The sequence below is a fragment of the Brassica napus genome, chromosome A7 (genome assembly GCF_020379485.1).
Source record: "Brassica napus cultivar Da-Ae chromosome A7, Da-Ae, whole genome shotgun sequence".
Taxonomy (NCBI): domain Eukaryota; kingdom Viridiplantae; phylum Streptophyta; class Magnoliopsida; order Brassicales; family Brassicaceae; genus Brassica; species Brassica napus.
The window spans coordinates 25,163,039-25,179,621 of NC_063440.1; the positions used below are offsets into that span (position 1 = coordinate 25,163,039).

Below are 16,583 nucleotides of genomic sequence, written 5' to 3' on the forward strand. Positions count from 1 at the left end.
GGATGGTTTTGAAAGTATTGTATCCTTTTCGGTCAAGAAAAAGTTCGATTAGAAATATAGGTACACAGAGGAGACAAGAGAATCATAGCTAAAGATTTATTTTGAGATCCTTCGGATTCTTCTGATGAAATGATTTTCTTTTGTTCTCTATGATTTTTTGTTGGATCACATTTAAGTTGTTGTCCCTCTCGGTTGGTATAAGTGAACAACCAATTTTGTTACATAGCAACCCTAACTCCCTAAGTCGTATCATAGCCATCATTCTCACATCTTCTCTTCCGGATTAAAGTTCGATAATTTTAATTAGTAAAATGGTTAAATCAGACCAATGGAAACATGACACACACATAGCTAGTTAATCAATACTGTATACAAATTAGTTGGCTATCATCTTCTTTAGTTTTTACATATGTCAACGTCAATAATACTTTGTTTGAACGTGATATGATTACATTAGTAAAGAAATTACCCCACACACCGAAATGTTATTCCTATTGTTATCCGTGAATTTTGCTTTATGATTAATTTTGACCGTGTATGGAAATTAAATGTGACTGTTAACTTTTGCCATTTCTGGATGCATGTTTTTTTTTAATTTGAAAGATGGACTGCTATGATCACCATTTTCAGAACATGCGAATACTTATGATAGTCATGTAAACTCTTATACTCCAAATCATTTCGTATTTAAAAAATAAATGCATGAAGCGGCCAGAAGTAGAGAGTCGAAAACGGCTAAAAGGTAACTTTCATCTCTTTTCATGTTTTCTCTTAATTTATACTATACAAGTAGGTTGTTTAAACGGGTAATAGATTTTAAGGTTGATTATATATAGCTTCATCGGAATTTGTTGTTTTGCTAGTATTCCTGTTATTAAAGACATTTTAACAACCAACTCGTTGGTGGTCCTGGGGTGTTTGTTCCACCTTATTTTTACAGATTGAGTTATGCATTTCTAATTCATTTGGAAGAAATGATTTATGCTCTAAATGATATCATATATCAAAGGGTTAATTTCGGGCCTCCAAATTTTTTCTTATGTATAAACAAAACGTTTGAACCAAACATTGGTGAAAAACTGAATATGTGTTATCTTTTAATCGAATATACATAATTTTGTATATGCGTTTTTACATTAGCAGCGGATTTAGTATACACCAGTATTAAATATACGGAATGTATTTTCACATATATGATACCTATGTGATATGCTGTACAGTGAGACTGTATCGTTTACGCTATAAAGCGTCTTCATACGTAAAACAACAAAATAGTTGCGCATATACATGCTACATACATATGCACGTACGATGACTCTCACATCATCTTAAATGTCCAAAACATAGCAACAATGTTTACTATGAAATTGTGTGGTTGTATGTGCACGTATTGATAAATTTATGTTTCCACTTTTTGTTTAAAAGAAAATATCCACCATACAATTTCAGAATAACCTTGCCAACGCAATTTAAGTTAGATGACGATAAACGAGACTTCATAACGTAAAAAGATTTACAAATTTCAAGGATGATATAGCATATGTCACCTAGATTACATAGAATATACGTGTATCATCTACTATTTATGAATTTTCTAGATATCCTTCTGTTTGTCGTCTTACACTACACCATTTTCAAGCCTTCTTATAATCTATGCTAAACCAATTTTACTTGTACTGTACTGAAGATTTCTTGTGTTTCTCTATTAATTTGCATAATTAATTAATAAAACATTTTTTCAGGAATGTGAAATTTAGACCTAATATAGAAGCATTAGTAAACTTTCAATGAAGCCACTAAAAATTAAAAGACCTTTCACAATCATTCATTCCGTTTAGTATCCATATTTTCCCGACAATTGCCTCTTATACAAAGGTCATAAGCAAATAAATGAATGTCTCTATACAAAATTATATTTATTCAACGTTGTTAAGATTATGTACTTCTAAAAAGCCAAAATTTTACTTAAAATTAGTATATATCCATTTATACAATTTAATATACATATTTGTTGGTTTGAAAATGAATTTCAACTCTATAAACTATATGACACCAGATACAATATATGTATCTATTATAAAGGCAATAAGCTTTAGGACATATGCTCTAATCTTCTTACAGTTATTCCATTACGAGTAGGATTATGTGATTGATGAACGATATGAGCTAATAAAAAGAATAAATCAGCGGTCGTAGTCTCCGCATCATTCGCGGGAAAAAAATTACTCGTATAAATAGGCCTAAGATTTCGAACTTATAAAGCTTTGACGTCGGCTGATACATAGAAACAACAAAAAAAACTTGGATTTATATATATCTCTATCTATACGCATTACCGCGCAGACGCACCATAGAAGCAAAATATTAATTGAACACCTAAAAGGTTATAGATATACTACCCCAATAATTATTATAAAGCAGTTCAGAATTATTTTTACTGATTTTAACTTTCATTAATCTCAAAAAAAAATTGAATTAATTTTAGTTTTCATTTGATTATAGCGACGCATCTGATATACGGCAAAAAACATTAATTCATAGCAACGTATAAAGTAGAGAGTCTTGAGACTTCAACTTGTTATATCTCTCTCCTAGAACATGAGTGTAACTAGACAAACCCCCAAAGCCTGCCAAAACACACAGAATCTTTTCTCTGGGTTTGCGGACCGGTCTATAGTCTCACGTGCAAAACAAAACATACAACATCTCTCTCTATATCTTCTACTCTTTAGCTCAGTTGATTCGATTTTCTTTGGTACTTATTCTGTTATTACGAATATATATATCAGCATTATACCCTCACAAGCTTCTCCTCTCTTCCATCCATCTAAACCACGATCTTGTTTGACCTTTTTGTTTCTTTTCTCTTTCCTTTTGTTCTTCAGTTTTGCTAAGTTTTTAGAGAAATGTTTTCTGTTAATCTTTTTATTACTGTAGAGGTATCATTACAAGTTTAATTTTGCCTATAGTGTGTCTTTACCTTTTGACTTGTCTACCTCTCGAAACAAAAAGAGAGAGACAAACACTTTCTGTCTTTCTTTTCTCTCTCTCTCGGACCCTTTTCATATTTTTTTAGTATACTTTCAACTAATTTTGTAGCTAATTATGGCCTTAGAGGCTGTTGTTTACCTGCAAGATCCATTGTCCTACAGCTCCTGCAAAGACTTTCCGTTTCACGATTTATACTTTCAACAAGGGGAAGATCAAGATCCACTAGACACCAAGAATAACATTAAGCTAGGGCAAGAACAAAGACAAGGGTTTGGGAGTATTAACTACAACGGTAAAGGCGGAGATAACAGTGTTGATTATAGTTACAACGATCAGGTGGATCTTCAGTGGCCACTACACGAGCTTCCTTATGGATCTACCGTCGACACCAAGAACCATCCTCCGCCCTCGGATATGGCGGCTACTGGAGGAGAGAGGAGGAAGAGGAGAAGGACTAGGAGTAACAAGAACAAAGAAGAGATCGAGAACCAGAGGATGACTCACATCGCCGTCGAGAGAAATCGCCGGAAACAAATGAACGAGTACCTCGCCGCTCTCCGTTCTCTCATGCCACCTTGTTATTCTCAGAGGGTTAGTCTCTACATACAATAACTATATATGTATATGTGTTTGTGTGTGAGCGCGTGAAATATTTTCTTCACGCGTAGAAGTAAAGAAACGATAAGTAAGAAAAAGCCAAAGCCTATGTTATAGACTTCTAGTTTCATGAGGACATACATAGTCTATATGCATGTATATGTGCATACGTTTAGACATAAGTTTGAGTATAAAAAATTGATGGATGAATGAAAGCCGTTATGTTGACACAATAATTGATACAAAGAATGTTATTGTTTTCGTAAATATAAGATCATGTAGTCTCTCTATAGATATTTTTTTTGTAGTGGAATTGTGGGAGCATAAATAAAAGTCTTGAACATCATTGCACTAAAAAGTAATGTAGATATTATATATGCATGATAAAATTGTGAGAATATTAAAATATTTAAAAGGTGTGGATATAAATCTTTGATTGTGTTTTTGAAATATGTTTTCCATTTTCTATGAGCTAAACCTATGGTTGGTGTTGTGATGGTTAAAGGGAGATCAAGCGTCAATAGTAGGCGGAGCCATTAACTACTTAAAGGAGCTTGAACATCAATTACAATCAATGGAGCCTCAGGTAAAGACCACCGCCACAAAAGAGACCGGATCCACCGTCGGCGACAAGAACAACACAATCACCGCCAGCTCATCCGGACCGTTCTCAGATTTCTTTGCATTTCCTCAATACTCGAGCCGGCCTTCGTCGTCATCTGTGGCTGAAGGGACGGCGGAGATAGAGGTGACGATGGTGGAAAGCCATGCAAGTGTGAAGATACTTGCTAAGAAGAGACCGAAACAGCTTCTTAAACTCGTGGCATCGATACAGAGCCTACGGCTCACACTTCTTCATCTCAATGTCACCACTCATGACGACTCTGTCCTCTATTCTATCAGCCTAAAGGTACTTTTTTCTCACTTCTTGGATTTTTGTTTTGTTTTTGTTTTCAATATATTTAGCTTCATGACGAAATTAAAGTTAGGGTGACATATAATACTGTATATAGGGTTTTATATTGTGTTGCAAATCCAAATTAAAGTGGTTTAGTGGATCACTAATATAATCACTGTTCTCAGTGTTCTGATTGCTAGTTATGGGTCAATAATTCATAGATTATTTTCCCATCACGGAAGTTTTATTAATATGTGTCTTTTTGTCGCACATTTAATTAATTTGTCCCTCATTCGTACGTCTTGAGATTTTAATGTCTGGGCCAAAAAGGTTTTGTATAATAATGAAAATCGTTCGTTTTTTTAACTTGGTTAATGCCGGCCTCAATTATTGAGGGGTCAAAATCATCATTTTTTATTTATAAAAAAATATGTGTCAAAATAATGAATCTTGTAAGAATCAGGGACCAAAAAGATGACATGCCTATGCATGTGTGTTAGTCTGATAGATATGTGTACTGTGGAAACTTTCGTGGTCACAGAACTGTGGATGCACTGTGCACGGCAGAAACGAAATGACGCCACTTGTTTCAGTACATATTCATAAGCTCATTCCTCGAAATATATAAATTTTCTTTTATTATTGTACACTCTACTTTTTCTTACTGAATCATCCTTTTCACGTAATTTATATTTTTAAGTTTTCTTTAATTTTTAATAAGAAAAGTGGATTGATTCAGGTTGAAGAAGGGAGCCAATTGAATACAGTGGAAGATATTGCAGCAGCTGTGAATCAAATCCTTATGAGGATCGAAGAAGAGTCACCCTTAAGCTGATATAGTTGAATTTTAGTTATGACACATTTAGAGGAACTCTAATTTTTCATGTGTGATAATTTACTCTATTTCTTATATTAAAATAAATAACAATATTTAACTTTTCATGGGTCTTTTTGTGTGTTTTTACTTTTGATATATGATGATGTTTCATGCGTCCTTTGATTTTATTATCCCTATTTAGCCGCCCATCATTCAAACTTAGCATTTGCTCTCCGAGAAAATCATGGCAAGGTTGTGTAATTGTAATGTACGATGGTTAGCCACTGATCAAAGTTCCATTTCGTTTAAGAACGTAGAAGAATTCGAGAGCAAAATTAGATCTTACATAGTTCGTTTGCCTACACTATCGTGGGTATCTCAATAGTATGATAATATATCAGAGGATCAAAAATTAATTTTTTTTCATATATTCGGCAAAAAACTTTTTGATATATGTTGATTTAGAAATGTAAGTTTCTTGAGCAAATTAGGTTTATAATTTTTTTTCTTTTGCGTTTTTCTTAATTAGAGTATTTCTCCTTACACAAACACGAGCTGAATATATAGGCTTTTAAATTTCTCACCGACAATGATGCTTTGTAAGAAAGTGTAGTTTTTGTCAAGGAGAATCAAGAATGAATATGCTCTTTTACTCCAGTGATTTCATGTTTTTTCATGACTGTCTTAATTGTATAGTACTGAACAAATGGTTTGCAATAATTGTAACAAAATGTATGGGAAAATAAATCACGAAGAAAATAATTAAAACGTTTACATATATATACCGACCGAATCAAGCTACACTGCCCGCGGGAATATGAATACTGAGTACATTCCGCTTCTTAAAATCGATCTATAGGCGAGTAACCAAAATCTTGAAAGTATTTAAAGGGCATCTAAACGAAACTTGGTGACTTGGAGTGGTGTGTTCAGAAACTCCTATTTATTGATGACGAGTGTCTATATACCTTAAAAACGATTGAATGGTCATGATGAGATAAGTGAGGCTAATTATACTCTTATTTTTTTTTCCGCCAAGGATTTAATTTTTATTAATAAAACGGGCCAAGCCCAACATACATGGCCTAAGGCCCAAATACACAAAAAAAACCTAAAAGCCCAAAAGCCAAACGGCGACAATCTAACACTTTAACGGGCCCGCGGCCCAAACCATACAAGACCGAACGACGTCGGCAGGACAAACGCATCAAGGAAGCTGGCTGCTGTACACGTGGAAGCATATGCGCCTTCGGATCGACACGCGTCGCACACCGCCTCGACCTGACCGTCTCCGCCTCGAAACGCCTCCAGATCCATCTCACCGTACCTTCGTTTCGCCGGATCTCATAACCCGCCTCGATCTACCTTCTTCTCCGATGGTCCTCCACCGAAAGCGTCATCGGACAAACCGCGCTCTCATCAGAACCACCCACTCTTCTCTCGGAATTAAAACCCGAAACCACAACCTCAACTTTCCGCCGACAAGAACAACAACCCAACCAAACTTTCACCGCTAACACCCAAACTTCCTACGGGTACCACGCCGGCAGTGTAGAGCTATAGTAGCCTCCTCCCTCCGGTAACAAGACGGCAACGACGGAGCTAGGTAAGCCTCTCCCTTCCGGAAACTGAAACCGACGACGGCGGAGCTACAGGAGCCTCCACCTCCCGGAGAAAAACCGACGACGACGGAGCTGTAAAAGCCTCCCCTACCCTGATTCGAACCTTGATCTAAAAATACTTCCTCTCCACCGCAGAAACCCTTCCCCACGACCGCGTCTTCACTCCAGACAAGAACCCGCCATGCACCATAGATTAGGTCTGATCCACAGCTCAGACAAGGCGATAGTGGGGGAGGGATACGAAGAGAGGCACTAAGATAACTTTTAAACGGACGGACCACAGTTCCGGCGACGGCACGCTCGCTCACGCGCCGGCCGTACGCCGGAACCGAATAGATCTACTTTCTCTCACTAAGATGCTCTCTCTTCTCTCTTGTTTACGCCAAAAAGGGCTAATTATACTCTTATTTCAACCCGATTTGAGTGAATTATAAAAATATTTATTTTTCTTCTCTTCTGATACCTACTTGATCCTCTGATCTCTCTCTCCTTTCACTTTTGGCGAATTATCTTCGTTCGTTCTCTCTGAGTTTTGGGGGTGGTCGCACTTAGGGGAATTGTGGAACCCTTTCCGTTCAAGACTTGGGAAACTTTTGGTAATCTTGTCGCAGAGCCTTTTAACCATATTAGGTTTATAGGGTTCCTTTTACGGATTTGATGATCCCACATTAGGCTCCTTTAGCAATTCCTCTCTTGGATTGATGTACGTAAAAATTGATTATTACATATAAATATTGTTAATAAGATGAGAAGTTAATTTTTGTTTTTTATATATTTATAATTTTTTTTTTTAAAGATAGTTCAAGTGTTATACATTTTTATCCTTAAAAATGATTGGACGCTTTTGAAAAAAAAAATAGTTATTGTTTTCTTAAAAATATTTTTAATCGTCAAATGCACAGAACTAACAGTACGTGGAATTCATGGAACAAGACGATGATGATTGTCGTATCATGAAGACCTATCAAAGATCTTTAATAAGAATCTATGTTTTTTACTTTCGGAGTTAAAACCAAAAGCCAGAAAAAGTTAAAAAAGGTAAAGCCTACTGATGTGATTACACAAAATAGACCATTATTCCCTCTATTATATAGCTAACTGTTCTAATTAGCATCTTTTTCATGATTGGAATTTTGAATCACCAACTTTTTCCTTAACTTTCCCAGGAGTAAAACTGTAAATAATACTTCCTCCGTTTCATAATAGATGATGTTATTCCTTGGTGCACAAAGATTAAGAAATTTATTTTTCTCTAAAAAGTAGTTTTAAAAATATAATTTAAAAATCATTCAACCAATTACAGAAATGACTACAACATCTAATTGGTTACACAGTTTTCAATAAAATTAAAAATAACATAAAAATATCAAAACATCATCTATTTTGAAACAACAAAAATCTTCTAAAAGATCATATATTATGAAACAGAGGGAGTATGTTTGGATGTGATTGAAATGATATATTTCCGCACCCTTAATTAATAGTATGATCTTAATGAAAATAGACTTTCATTAAACTGAAAGACAAATCTTTTTTTTTTTGAACAAAATTGAAAGACAAATCTTAAATCATAAACTTTCTCATATAAGTATAACCTTAATACACATCATAATAGTTTCTTACACATTATGTTAGGTCATTATCCGATGTACCCATTATCCGATTGGATTAAAATAAGCATAATGTTAGGCCATTTGTGGAATTGGGTTCTTTATGCATGTAAAGTCGTGGACCTTTACACTTTAATCTTTCATTATTTATGAAAATAACTCCTCTCAGGTCTTCACTAAAGCAATTAAGAAATATAATCTTTCGTATTAAATTTAAATTTTAAGTGACATTTTTAGGATAAAAAAATTGTTAAATCAGATGACATTTTAATGTGCAATATAATATTATTTTTTGACTAATTTTGAATTGTGGTTAAATAAATAATAAATCATTACTATAAATAAACAAGTTTTTAATTTATATGCAGAAATATTAAATATCATAATTGTGATACATAAAGAGTATTATTGATCTATATATATTATATATGTGGAGTATATGTTTAGATTTTCTAACTAGTCATCTTAGACCAAGTAAATTTGTTTTTTGGATCTCATACTCTTCCACTACTATGTGTATCATAATATGCTAGATTTTTTAAATACATTTGATATTCTTTATATATGTTTGATAGAAGGATATATATATCTCCCAATATGATAGTTATATGAACTAATTGTTCTACATTTTTACTTGGTGTAACTTATATGAGTCGCGAGTGAGTACTTAGTTTATGTCTGGATATGCCTCTTTGGATTCATGTTGCATATTTAGTTCCGGAATCCCGATAGGAAGATTGACATTGCAAATATTATTTTATATCTAATCTATTAAAACAGAGTCCTAATTTAAATCTACTTAAAAATGTTCATTTTAAATTTTGGACTCTTTCAGTTTTGATAGTATGTTAGATATGTTTGTTACATAATATTTTTCACCTTTTATAAATAATATAACCAGATTACTTAAACTAAACCAAAATCTTATCTACTAATGTCATCCGAACTTATACTAACTAAACCGATAGATTCTTTACTATTAGAATAAAAATACAATAACTCTAATTGGACCATGTTACTATAGGAAAATAATACAATAACTCTAACTAGGTATTATATTTGCTTCTCTTACGATCACTACCTGCCACAGGAAGAAATCAATTTCTTTCATAATTTGATCATTATTCACCATACCAAACATTCTTATTTATACAGAATTCTATTATGAACACAATATTATCTCCATATAATTTTCGATCATATAAATTACAAAATTTATCATTGTTGACCTATTACATTAGATATGTTTTGTTTTTTTTATCTATTCAAGCCAAAAATACAATTCCGGACTTTCATTCATTTCAATTTTGTAATTTCTATTAGTTAAATATCTATTGATTATCAACACAAAATCAAGTGGAAAAGAATATTCTAACCACATTTAGAATAAATTTACTCAAATCTAAACTAACATGTCTTGCAAATAAAGTAACCTCTAATAACTTATTTACATTTATTTATAATAACCTCTAAAATTAATATTCTTTTCCCAAGATATCAATATTATTAATACAGAATAAATTTTTGGGTATTTATCTGGACATTCCGATCTTTTTTTTTTGAGTTTTCGGGTTTGATTAATAACACTTCATATTCGGATATGTTTTGTACCATCCTACAAAACTCATTCTGGTATTTCTTACATTTAAGACTGGATACATATCAAATTTTTTTTTGGGTTCGGTTTGAACATCGAGTTACAGATTTTATGTCCAGATCTACTTAAATAAAAAATGCGATTATATAAAAAAATTCTCAAAACATTAGTCCGCGCTTTTGAAAGCGCGGGTCAAAATCTAGTTTAGTATTAAAGTTCAATAGTGTTGAGTATATGGAAAAAAAAAAAAACATAAGCAAACACTTCCGAAAAAAGAGATACAGTTTATTGTCGTTTCTATTTGGAGTTACATGTACATACACTTATAAAAACATTTCTGTATTGCAATTTCCTCCTTTTAATACGTTCCAAAAAATGGTTTAGTAGTTAGTACTTAGTAGTAGAAGGAAGACTTCTTACAGCGGAAAAACCGAACTCTTGTTCGTATTGAAGCATGTTGACATCGAAGCTCGAGCTTCCGAGCAGCTTGCTTCATCCCCGATGTCTCTGTTCTCTTGTCTGGTAGCGTTCTGACTCTCATTCTCGCTAGCATCTCCCGGAAATTCTATACTTCCCTTGTGGCTTTTTGCACACGTAAGTGAATCAATAGTACACTCCTCCAAAACCCTAACTTGCTCGTCCGTCTCTGTTTCGGATCCAACTCCATCGTTCTCCAAACGAGATCCTGACCCTCCGGGAGCTACATCGACCGGACCAGCGTACGGTGGACTAATAATCGCTATACCAGCTCGACACAGAGGACAGTTGGTGTGTGACCTAAGCCAAGTGTCGATACAAGAGATGTGAAAAGCGTGGTTACATTTAGGCAACAACCTAAGACTTTCGTCTTCTTGAAACTCGTTTAGACAAACAGGACAATCTGTTCTCTCGATCAACCCATCTCCTCTCTTGTAAGTACATATCGTTATCGAGTTAATGGTCGATTGTTGAAGACCTGTTGTTCTGATCAACCATATTGGATGATCCACTTGTTCCCTATCTTGAAACTCTTCATCAGATGTGTCGTCACCAAGATCTCTCTGGGACTGGTGTCTTTCGCGGAGGGATCGGTTAACGCTCTCTGTGACGTATTTAGCTACAAGAAAGAATCCTGTGAGAAGGATGGCTAAGGCCGCACCTGTAACAGTGATGATGGTTATGGCTTCTGTGGAAGAAGAAGGGTCTTGAGAGGGTTGATAGATTGATGGAGATGGAGCTTTGCTTGGCTGTGGAGATGACCATGGAGATAGGGTGTAGTAATCAGGTTCTTGATAGCAATTATAAGGGCAAATCGGGTCGCAGATTCCTAGTGAGCAATCTAATGTCTTGTTAGTCTCTGATGCTAACATAGAGAAGAGCTTTCTATGTCTCTTCTTAGCCATTAAAGAACACTAAGAGAAAGGGTATTGGTTGCTTGGGTTACAAGGAATTGAGATCAAAAGAGATTTGTTAGGGCAAATGTTTAACTGAACTATAATGTGAAAGAAGTTTTGAGATTATTTTTGGGTTTCTTTCTCATTCAAGAGAATGAAAGATGAAAACTTCTTTTGATCTTTGGTTTTAGACTTGTTCTTTTGCCAAATTGAAGCATCGTCTAATTGTTTAATGGGTGCCTGGGTGGAGAGTCTTAGTCATGAAAGCCATATTTTACCTTTGATGGCTTTTGACTCTTTGGTTTTCGGAGATTTAATTAAATTTTATCCCTTTTTTTGGCCTTCGGTAGATTATAATATATGAATGTAGTTTAGTATAATATTTTGCGACTGCGATAGAGAAAAATATTACTTTATATAAATGTTAGATCTGAATTATTTTCTTTAATATCACAGATTAGTAGTGACACAACGTGATGTATATAGCAGGTAACACAAACTAGATATGATTTGAATACTTTGAACCGTGGAGTTTTATTTCTGTTACAAAATATTGAGAATGATTTGTGTCGTTGCTCATTTTTTTTTTCTGGACAAGGTCTTTTATATAGCCTATCAAACGTTAACAAGGTCTTCGTTTAACAAAAGATCAAACATAAAACTAGCAAGAGCTGCTTTTGTCAAAGCATCTGCTCCAACATTTGCATTGCATGCAGTACGAGACATAAATTTAAAGGATCAGGCCCGACACGAGGGTAGAGATCAAGACATGTGAGTCTGAGCAGAGAAGAAGGTTGGAATGGTTCATTGTCAGGGCTGATCGAAGAGCATCTCGCATAGCTAGAGCTTCCGCAACAAGGGCTGAGATGACATGAGAGCGGCCAGAAGAGCCAATAGAAGGCCAAGATCCTTCAGCGGTGACAAGGGTCCATCCCATTCCTCCGCAGTTAGAAGCCTCATTCCACGCCCCATCAGAACAACAGACTGGCATGGAGTGAATTTAATTCTGAAAACACAAATGCGTGAGTTGTAGATTACAACTTAGGCCTCGTTTTAGGAAGATCTTAGAAACAAAACTAAATATTTTACTAAGATTTGGCTTGCTGTCAATATTAACAACTTGGTTTTTTCGAAAATACCCTTTGTATTCCCCTCTCAAGTCTTCCTTTGTGTAATGAAAATTCTTTTATTTTCAGGAAGCTTCTTTATATTCTTAACAATTCAAACAAACTTGTGAAATTTCATGGGCCTAAACTAAAACCATTCTCACAGTTTAAACAGGCATATAGTCTACTACTATCTGCTGTCAGAAAAAGAAAAGATAAAGAGGCCTATATGAATCTGCTAAAAAAAAATATTGAGTGTTCTGTCAAAAGCCGAAGACGAATCATGAATTATGGTCTGGTTGATAAATTATTTTTATGAGGGCAGTCTGATGAACTAGTTGCAGGGTCTCTATCATATCACATACATGCTTTATCTTGCAGCTTTCTGGTGAGAAATGTTTTGTTTTTCAAACAAACTACCACCTTTTTAGTAACTTAGATTTTAGATTTAGTATGACTGAAGCATTGTTACACATTTTTTCAAGAAAATTACACGTTTTGCATAGAACTGATTTTGAAAAGAGAAAAGTCCTTTGTGTATCTTGTCATACTAACTGAATATTAGTTACACAATGTTATAAGAAATCAGCTATAGTAGAGCAAACATTTTAAATATATCAAGGTCTAGGACTCGAAGACATGGTCACGTATCCACTTTCTTTTGTTAGTGTTAAGAAATTAAGTAAAGTAATATAGTTACGTCACATACTCGATTTCAGTTGTTGAAAAGCCTAGTGATTGCTCGTAAGAAAAGTTAGTTCATCTTCTTTTGGTTTGGTCAATCGTATTGAATCATTAAGGGGATTTTGATGACATATCGTAACTATTTTGGTTTGCATCATCATTATCTTCTTACAAAAGACCCTTTGAGTGTTCATGATCTGTCACCAAACCCCATGACCCCATATTCTTGAGGTGTTCCTTTGTTGAGTATGTTTAAAGCTAAGATGAGAGGAGGAACAAGTCTTTATCCCAAAATATGAAAAAGATTTCAAAACAGAAATGATGAAAACATTAGTTGGAGGGCAAGTGGACCCAACTCTCTACTAACTCCAACATACCTGTGTGGTTCAATTCTCTCTATAAATTTACTTACAACTCACAAGGATTTTAATTAAGTCACATAATTTTCATTTAAAATAAACTGTTACACTCATACACAAGAATGGCAAACTTGAGTACACTTGTTGTTTACCTCGCCATCGTCTTCTTCACTGCTGCTGTCACACCTGCCTCCTCAGCCACTCATTCTGTGGAATGGTCGCTGGGGAATGACTATAGCTCCTTGGCTACCGGAAAACCCTATGCCGTTGGCGATACAATCGGTATGTACATAGCCTCTCTATTATGCATATTATTTGCTTGTACTAATATATGCATTTGCATGTACATCTTAAATTTTCACACTAATTAAGAGCTTTTCCAACTATATTTCAAATTTTTTTACTTCAAAATGAATTTTAGAGTAAAATATTTTCAATTTTCACTATATTTTTCATTTTGTATAGTAATGATATTACTCTAAAAATGAAGTACTGCATGCTTTACTTATCACTTCATTTTCACTTTAAAATAGCATATGATAAAACTCAATTCTACTATAGAATTTTGAGAAAAAGGAAAAGAGTGTCTTAAGACCATGTCCAATGGTACCTTATTTTTGGAGGAAGACATCAAAAATGAGGGAAATATTTTCAAATAGTGCATTATTTTTGAGGAAAAAATTGATGCCCTATTGGAGAAGATTTTACTTCATTTTTGATGTTTATCCTCATTTTGTGTTAAGCTTTTTTATTTATAAATTATTTTTAAAACTTTTATATAATTTGTTTTATATCTAAGAAACTCAATATTTATTTTATACTTTTAATGTAATTAGTAATATTTTTATAATATAATTATATATTTATATAAATCCTTGTATCTTTTTTAGAAGCTAAACTTATGTAGATAATGAAGATTGAATTAAAATAATATCATATTTAGATAAAATTTGTAAGTTTTATAAAAATAATAACCAATATTTTGTATTAATAATAAATGGTAATAACATAGTATATTTAATTATTTTTTTAAATGAGGGGAAACCATTGAAGTAAAATGTAAATTCATTTTGAGTTTACTTTATTTTGAGAAAAAAAAATGAATAACTATTGGAGATGCCCTAAGAATATATATACTATATAAAACGTAATTCTTTTAATGAAAATATTAAAACTTTGTTACATTTGAAAAGTTTTACCTTTCAAACGAAAAAAAAATAACAATGGTGATCATATGTGTAGTTGTGATATATGTATGTGTACATTGTGTTGCCTATAGTGTTCAACTACGGTGCGGGTCACACGGTGGACGAAGTGAGTGAAAGTGACTACAAAAGTTGCACATTGGGGAATTCAATTTCTTCCGACAGTAGCGGAACCACAAGCATAGCTCTCAAGACATCTGGCTCTCACTACTTCATTTGCGCTATCCCCGGCCACTGCACTGGCGGCATGAAGCTCTCTGTCAACGTAGGTGCAGCTACCTCTTCCGGCGGTGGTGGGGACGGGGCCACTGCCAAAACTACACCTTCTCCGACGTTAGAAGGCGGAAAGGCTGCTCCTACTGCTTCTGCCACTCCTGTGTTGAAGCCGTTCCAGGCTTTGGTTGTGACTTGTGTAGTTGCGTTATTATATGCTTTGGCTCTTTCTTAGTTGCCTTTAAGTGTATTGGTGTGGTTTGGCTCGTTTGAAAGTCAGGCTAGAGGCAGTGCTATTAGTCCTATTTTTATTGTTACATGCTTCTTGTTGTGATTTAGTTATTCTATGGTATTAATTACATGTGCTTGTGACTGGCCCAATATACTCCCGGTTACGCAGTTGTGTAGGCAGTGAACTGATCCCGGAGACATCGCCTGAGATAGTTCTCTCGATTAGTTAGGCCTTGTTCGTTTGTACATCTGGAAGACGCATCCAGATGGTTCATCTAGATGTCTTATCCAGATGCTCCATCTGGGTGTTGTTCGTTTCTTCATTTCGTCCATGCATCCAGATGAATCATCTGAATGCAACTATGTTCGTTTGCTTGTCATTTTTTAACTTCCATCTGCATCCAGGTGGACTTGTTAATAAAATGACTAAAATATAAATTTTTACGTTTCGGCGAAAAAATAGCATTTTTACGATTTTGGTTGAAAATATTTTTGTGGTTTTTGAGGAAATATGTGTGTTTTCGCGAAAAAGTGCATTTTTATGGTTTTGGCGGAAAAATACGTTTTATGGGTTTGGCGGAAAAATACATTTTTGCGGTTTGGACGGAAAAAGTGTGTTTTGAAGTTTTGGCGGGAAAGTATTTTGACGGGAAAACACATTTTTCCGGTTTTGGCGGAAAAATACATTTTTTCGATTTTGGCGAGAAAATGCGCTTTTTCGGTTTTGGCGGAAAAATATGTTTTCCGGTTTTGGCGGGAAAATGTGTTTTCCGGTTTTGGCGGGAAAATGTGTTTTCCGGTTTTGGCGGGAAAATAAGTTTTTTTTTCAGGTTTTGACGGGAAAATACATTTTTCCGGTTTTGGCGGAAAAATACATTTTTCCGATTTTGGCGGAAAAATACATTTTTCCGGTTTTGCTGGGAAAATGCGTTTTCCGGTTTTGGCGGGAAAATTTCATTTTTCTGGTTTTGGCGGTAAAATACATTTTTCCGGTTTTGGCGGGAAAATGCATTTTTCCGGTTTTGGCGGAAAAATGCATTTTTTCCGGTTTTGGAGGAAAAATGCATTTTTTCCGGTTTTGGCGGGAAAATGCATTTTCCGGTTTTGGCGGGAATATACGTTTTTCGGTTTTGGCGGGAAAAAAATACGTTTTCCGGTTTTGGCGGGAAAAAATACGTTTTCCGGTTTTAGCGGGAAAATGTGTTTTCCGGTTTTGGCGGGAAAATGCGTTTTCCGGTTTTGGCGGGAAAATGTGTTTTTCGGTTTTGATGGGAAAATTC

At 34.5% G+C, this 16,583-nt stretch overlaps 3 protein-coding genes across 3 annotated transcripts; 2 read left to right on the forward strand and 1 right to left on the reverse strand.

The window, feature by feature from the left end:
- The first annotated feature begins 2,452 nt into the window (after nt 1-2,452).
- LOC106354199 (transcription factor bHLH96) lies at nt 2,453-5,486 on the forward strand. The gene is made up of 3 exons (XM_013794080.3): nt 2,453-3,582; nt 4,094-4,498; nt 5,226-5,486. Exons 1-3 carry the CDS (start codon nt 3,106-3,108, stop codon nt 5,319-5,321), a joined length of 978 nt encoding a protein of 325 aa, XP_013649534.1. The 5' UTR covers nt 2,453-3,105; the 3' UTR covers nt 5,322-5,486.
- A 4,885-nt stretch (nt 5,487-10,371) lies between these two features.
- Nucleotides 10,372-13,278, reverse strand: LOC106357217 (RING-H2 finger protein ATL54-like). The gene has a single exon (XM_048736181.1). It carries the CDS (start codon nt 11,512-11,514, stop codon nt 10,549-10,551), a length of 966 nt encoding a protein of 321 aa, XP_048592138.1. The 5' UTR covers nt 11,515-13,278; the 3' UTR covers nt 10,372-10,548.
- A 418-nt stretch (nt 13,279-13,696) lies between these two features.
- On the forward strand, nt 13,697-15,453 carry LOC106357218 (blue copper protein). Its single transcript, XM_013796896.3, has 2 exons — nt 13,697-13,936; nt 14,934-15,453. Exons 1-2 carry the CDS (start codon nt 13,777-13,779, stop codon nt 15,305-15,307), a joined length of 534 nt encoding a protein of 177 aa, XP_013652350.1. The 5' UTR covers nt 13,697-13,776; the 3' UTR covers nt 15,308-15,453.
- The last annotated feature ends 1,130 nt before the right edge of the window (nt 15,454-16,583 follow it).

Excerpts from the sequence above, each read along its gene's own strand:
- LOC106354199 (XM_013794080.3), top strand. The coding sequence starts at position 3,106 with ATGGCCTTAGAGGCTGTTGTTTACCTGCAAGATCCATTGTCCTACAGC. Across the intron at positions 3,583-4,093 it reads CACCTTGTTATTCTCAGAGG|GGAGATCAAGCGTCAATAGT; the intron begins GTTAGTCTCTAC and ends TGATGGTTAAAG. Across the intron at positions 4,499-5,225 it reads TCTATTCTATCAGCCTAAAG|GTTGAAGAAGGGAGCCAATT; the intron begins GTACTTTTTTCT and ends GGATTGATTCAG.
- LOC106357217 (XM_048736181.1), bottom strand. The coding sequence starts at position 11,514 with ATGGCTAAGAAGAGACATAGAAAGCTCTTCTCTATGTTAGCATCAGAG.
- LOC106357218 (XM_013796896.3), top strand. The coding sequence starts at position 13,777 with ATGGCAAACTTGAGTACACTTGTTGTTTACCTCGCCATCGTCTTCTTC. Across the intron at positions 13,937-14,933 it reads TGCCGTTGGCGATACAATCG|TGTTCAACTACGGTGCGGGT; the intron begins GTATGTACATAG and ends TGTTGCCTATAG.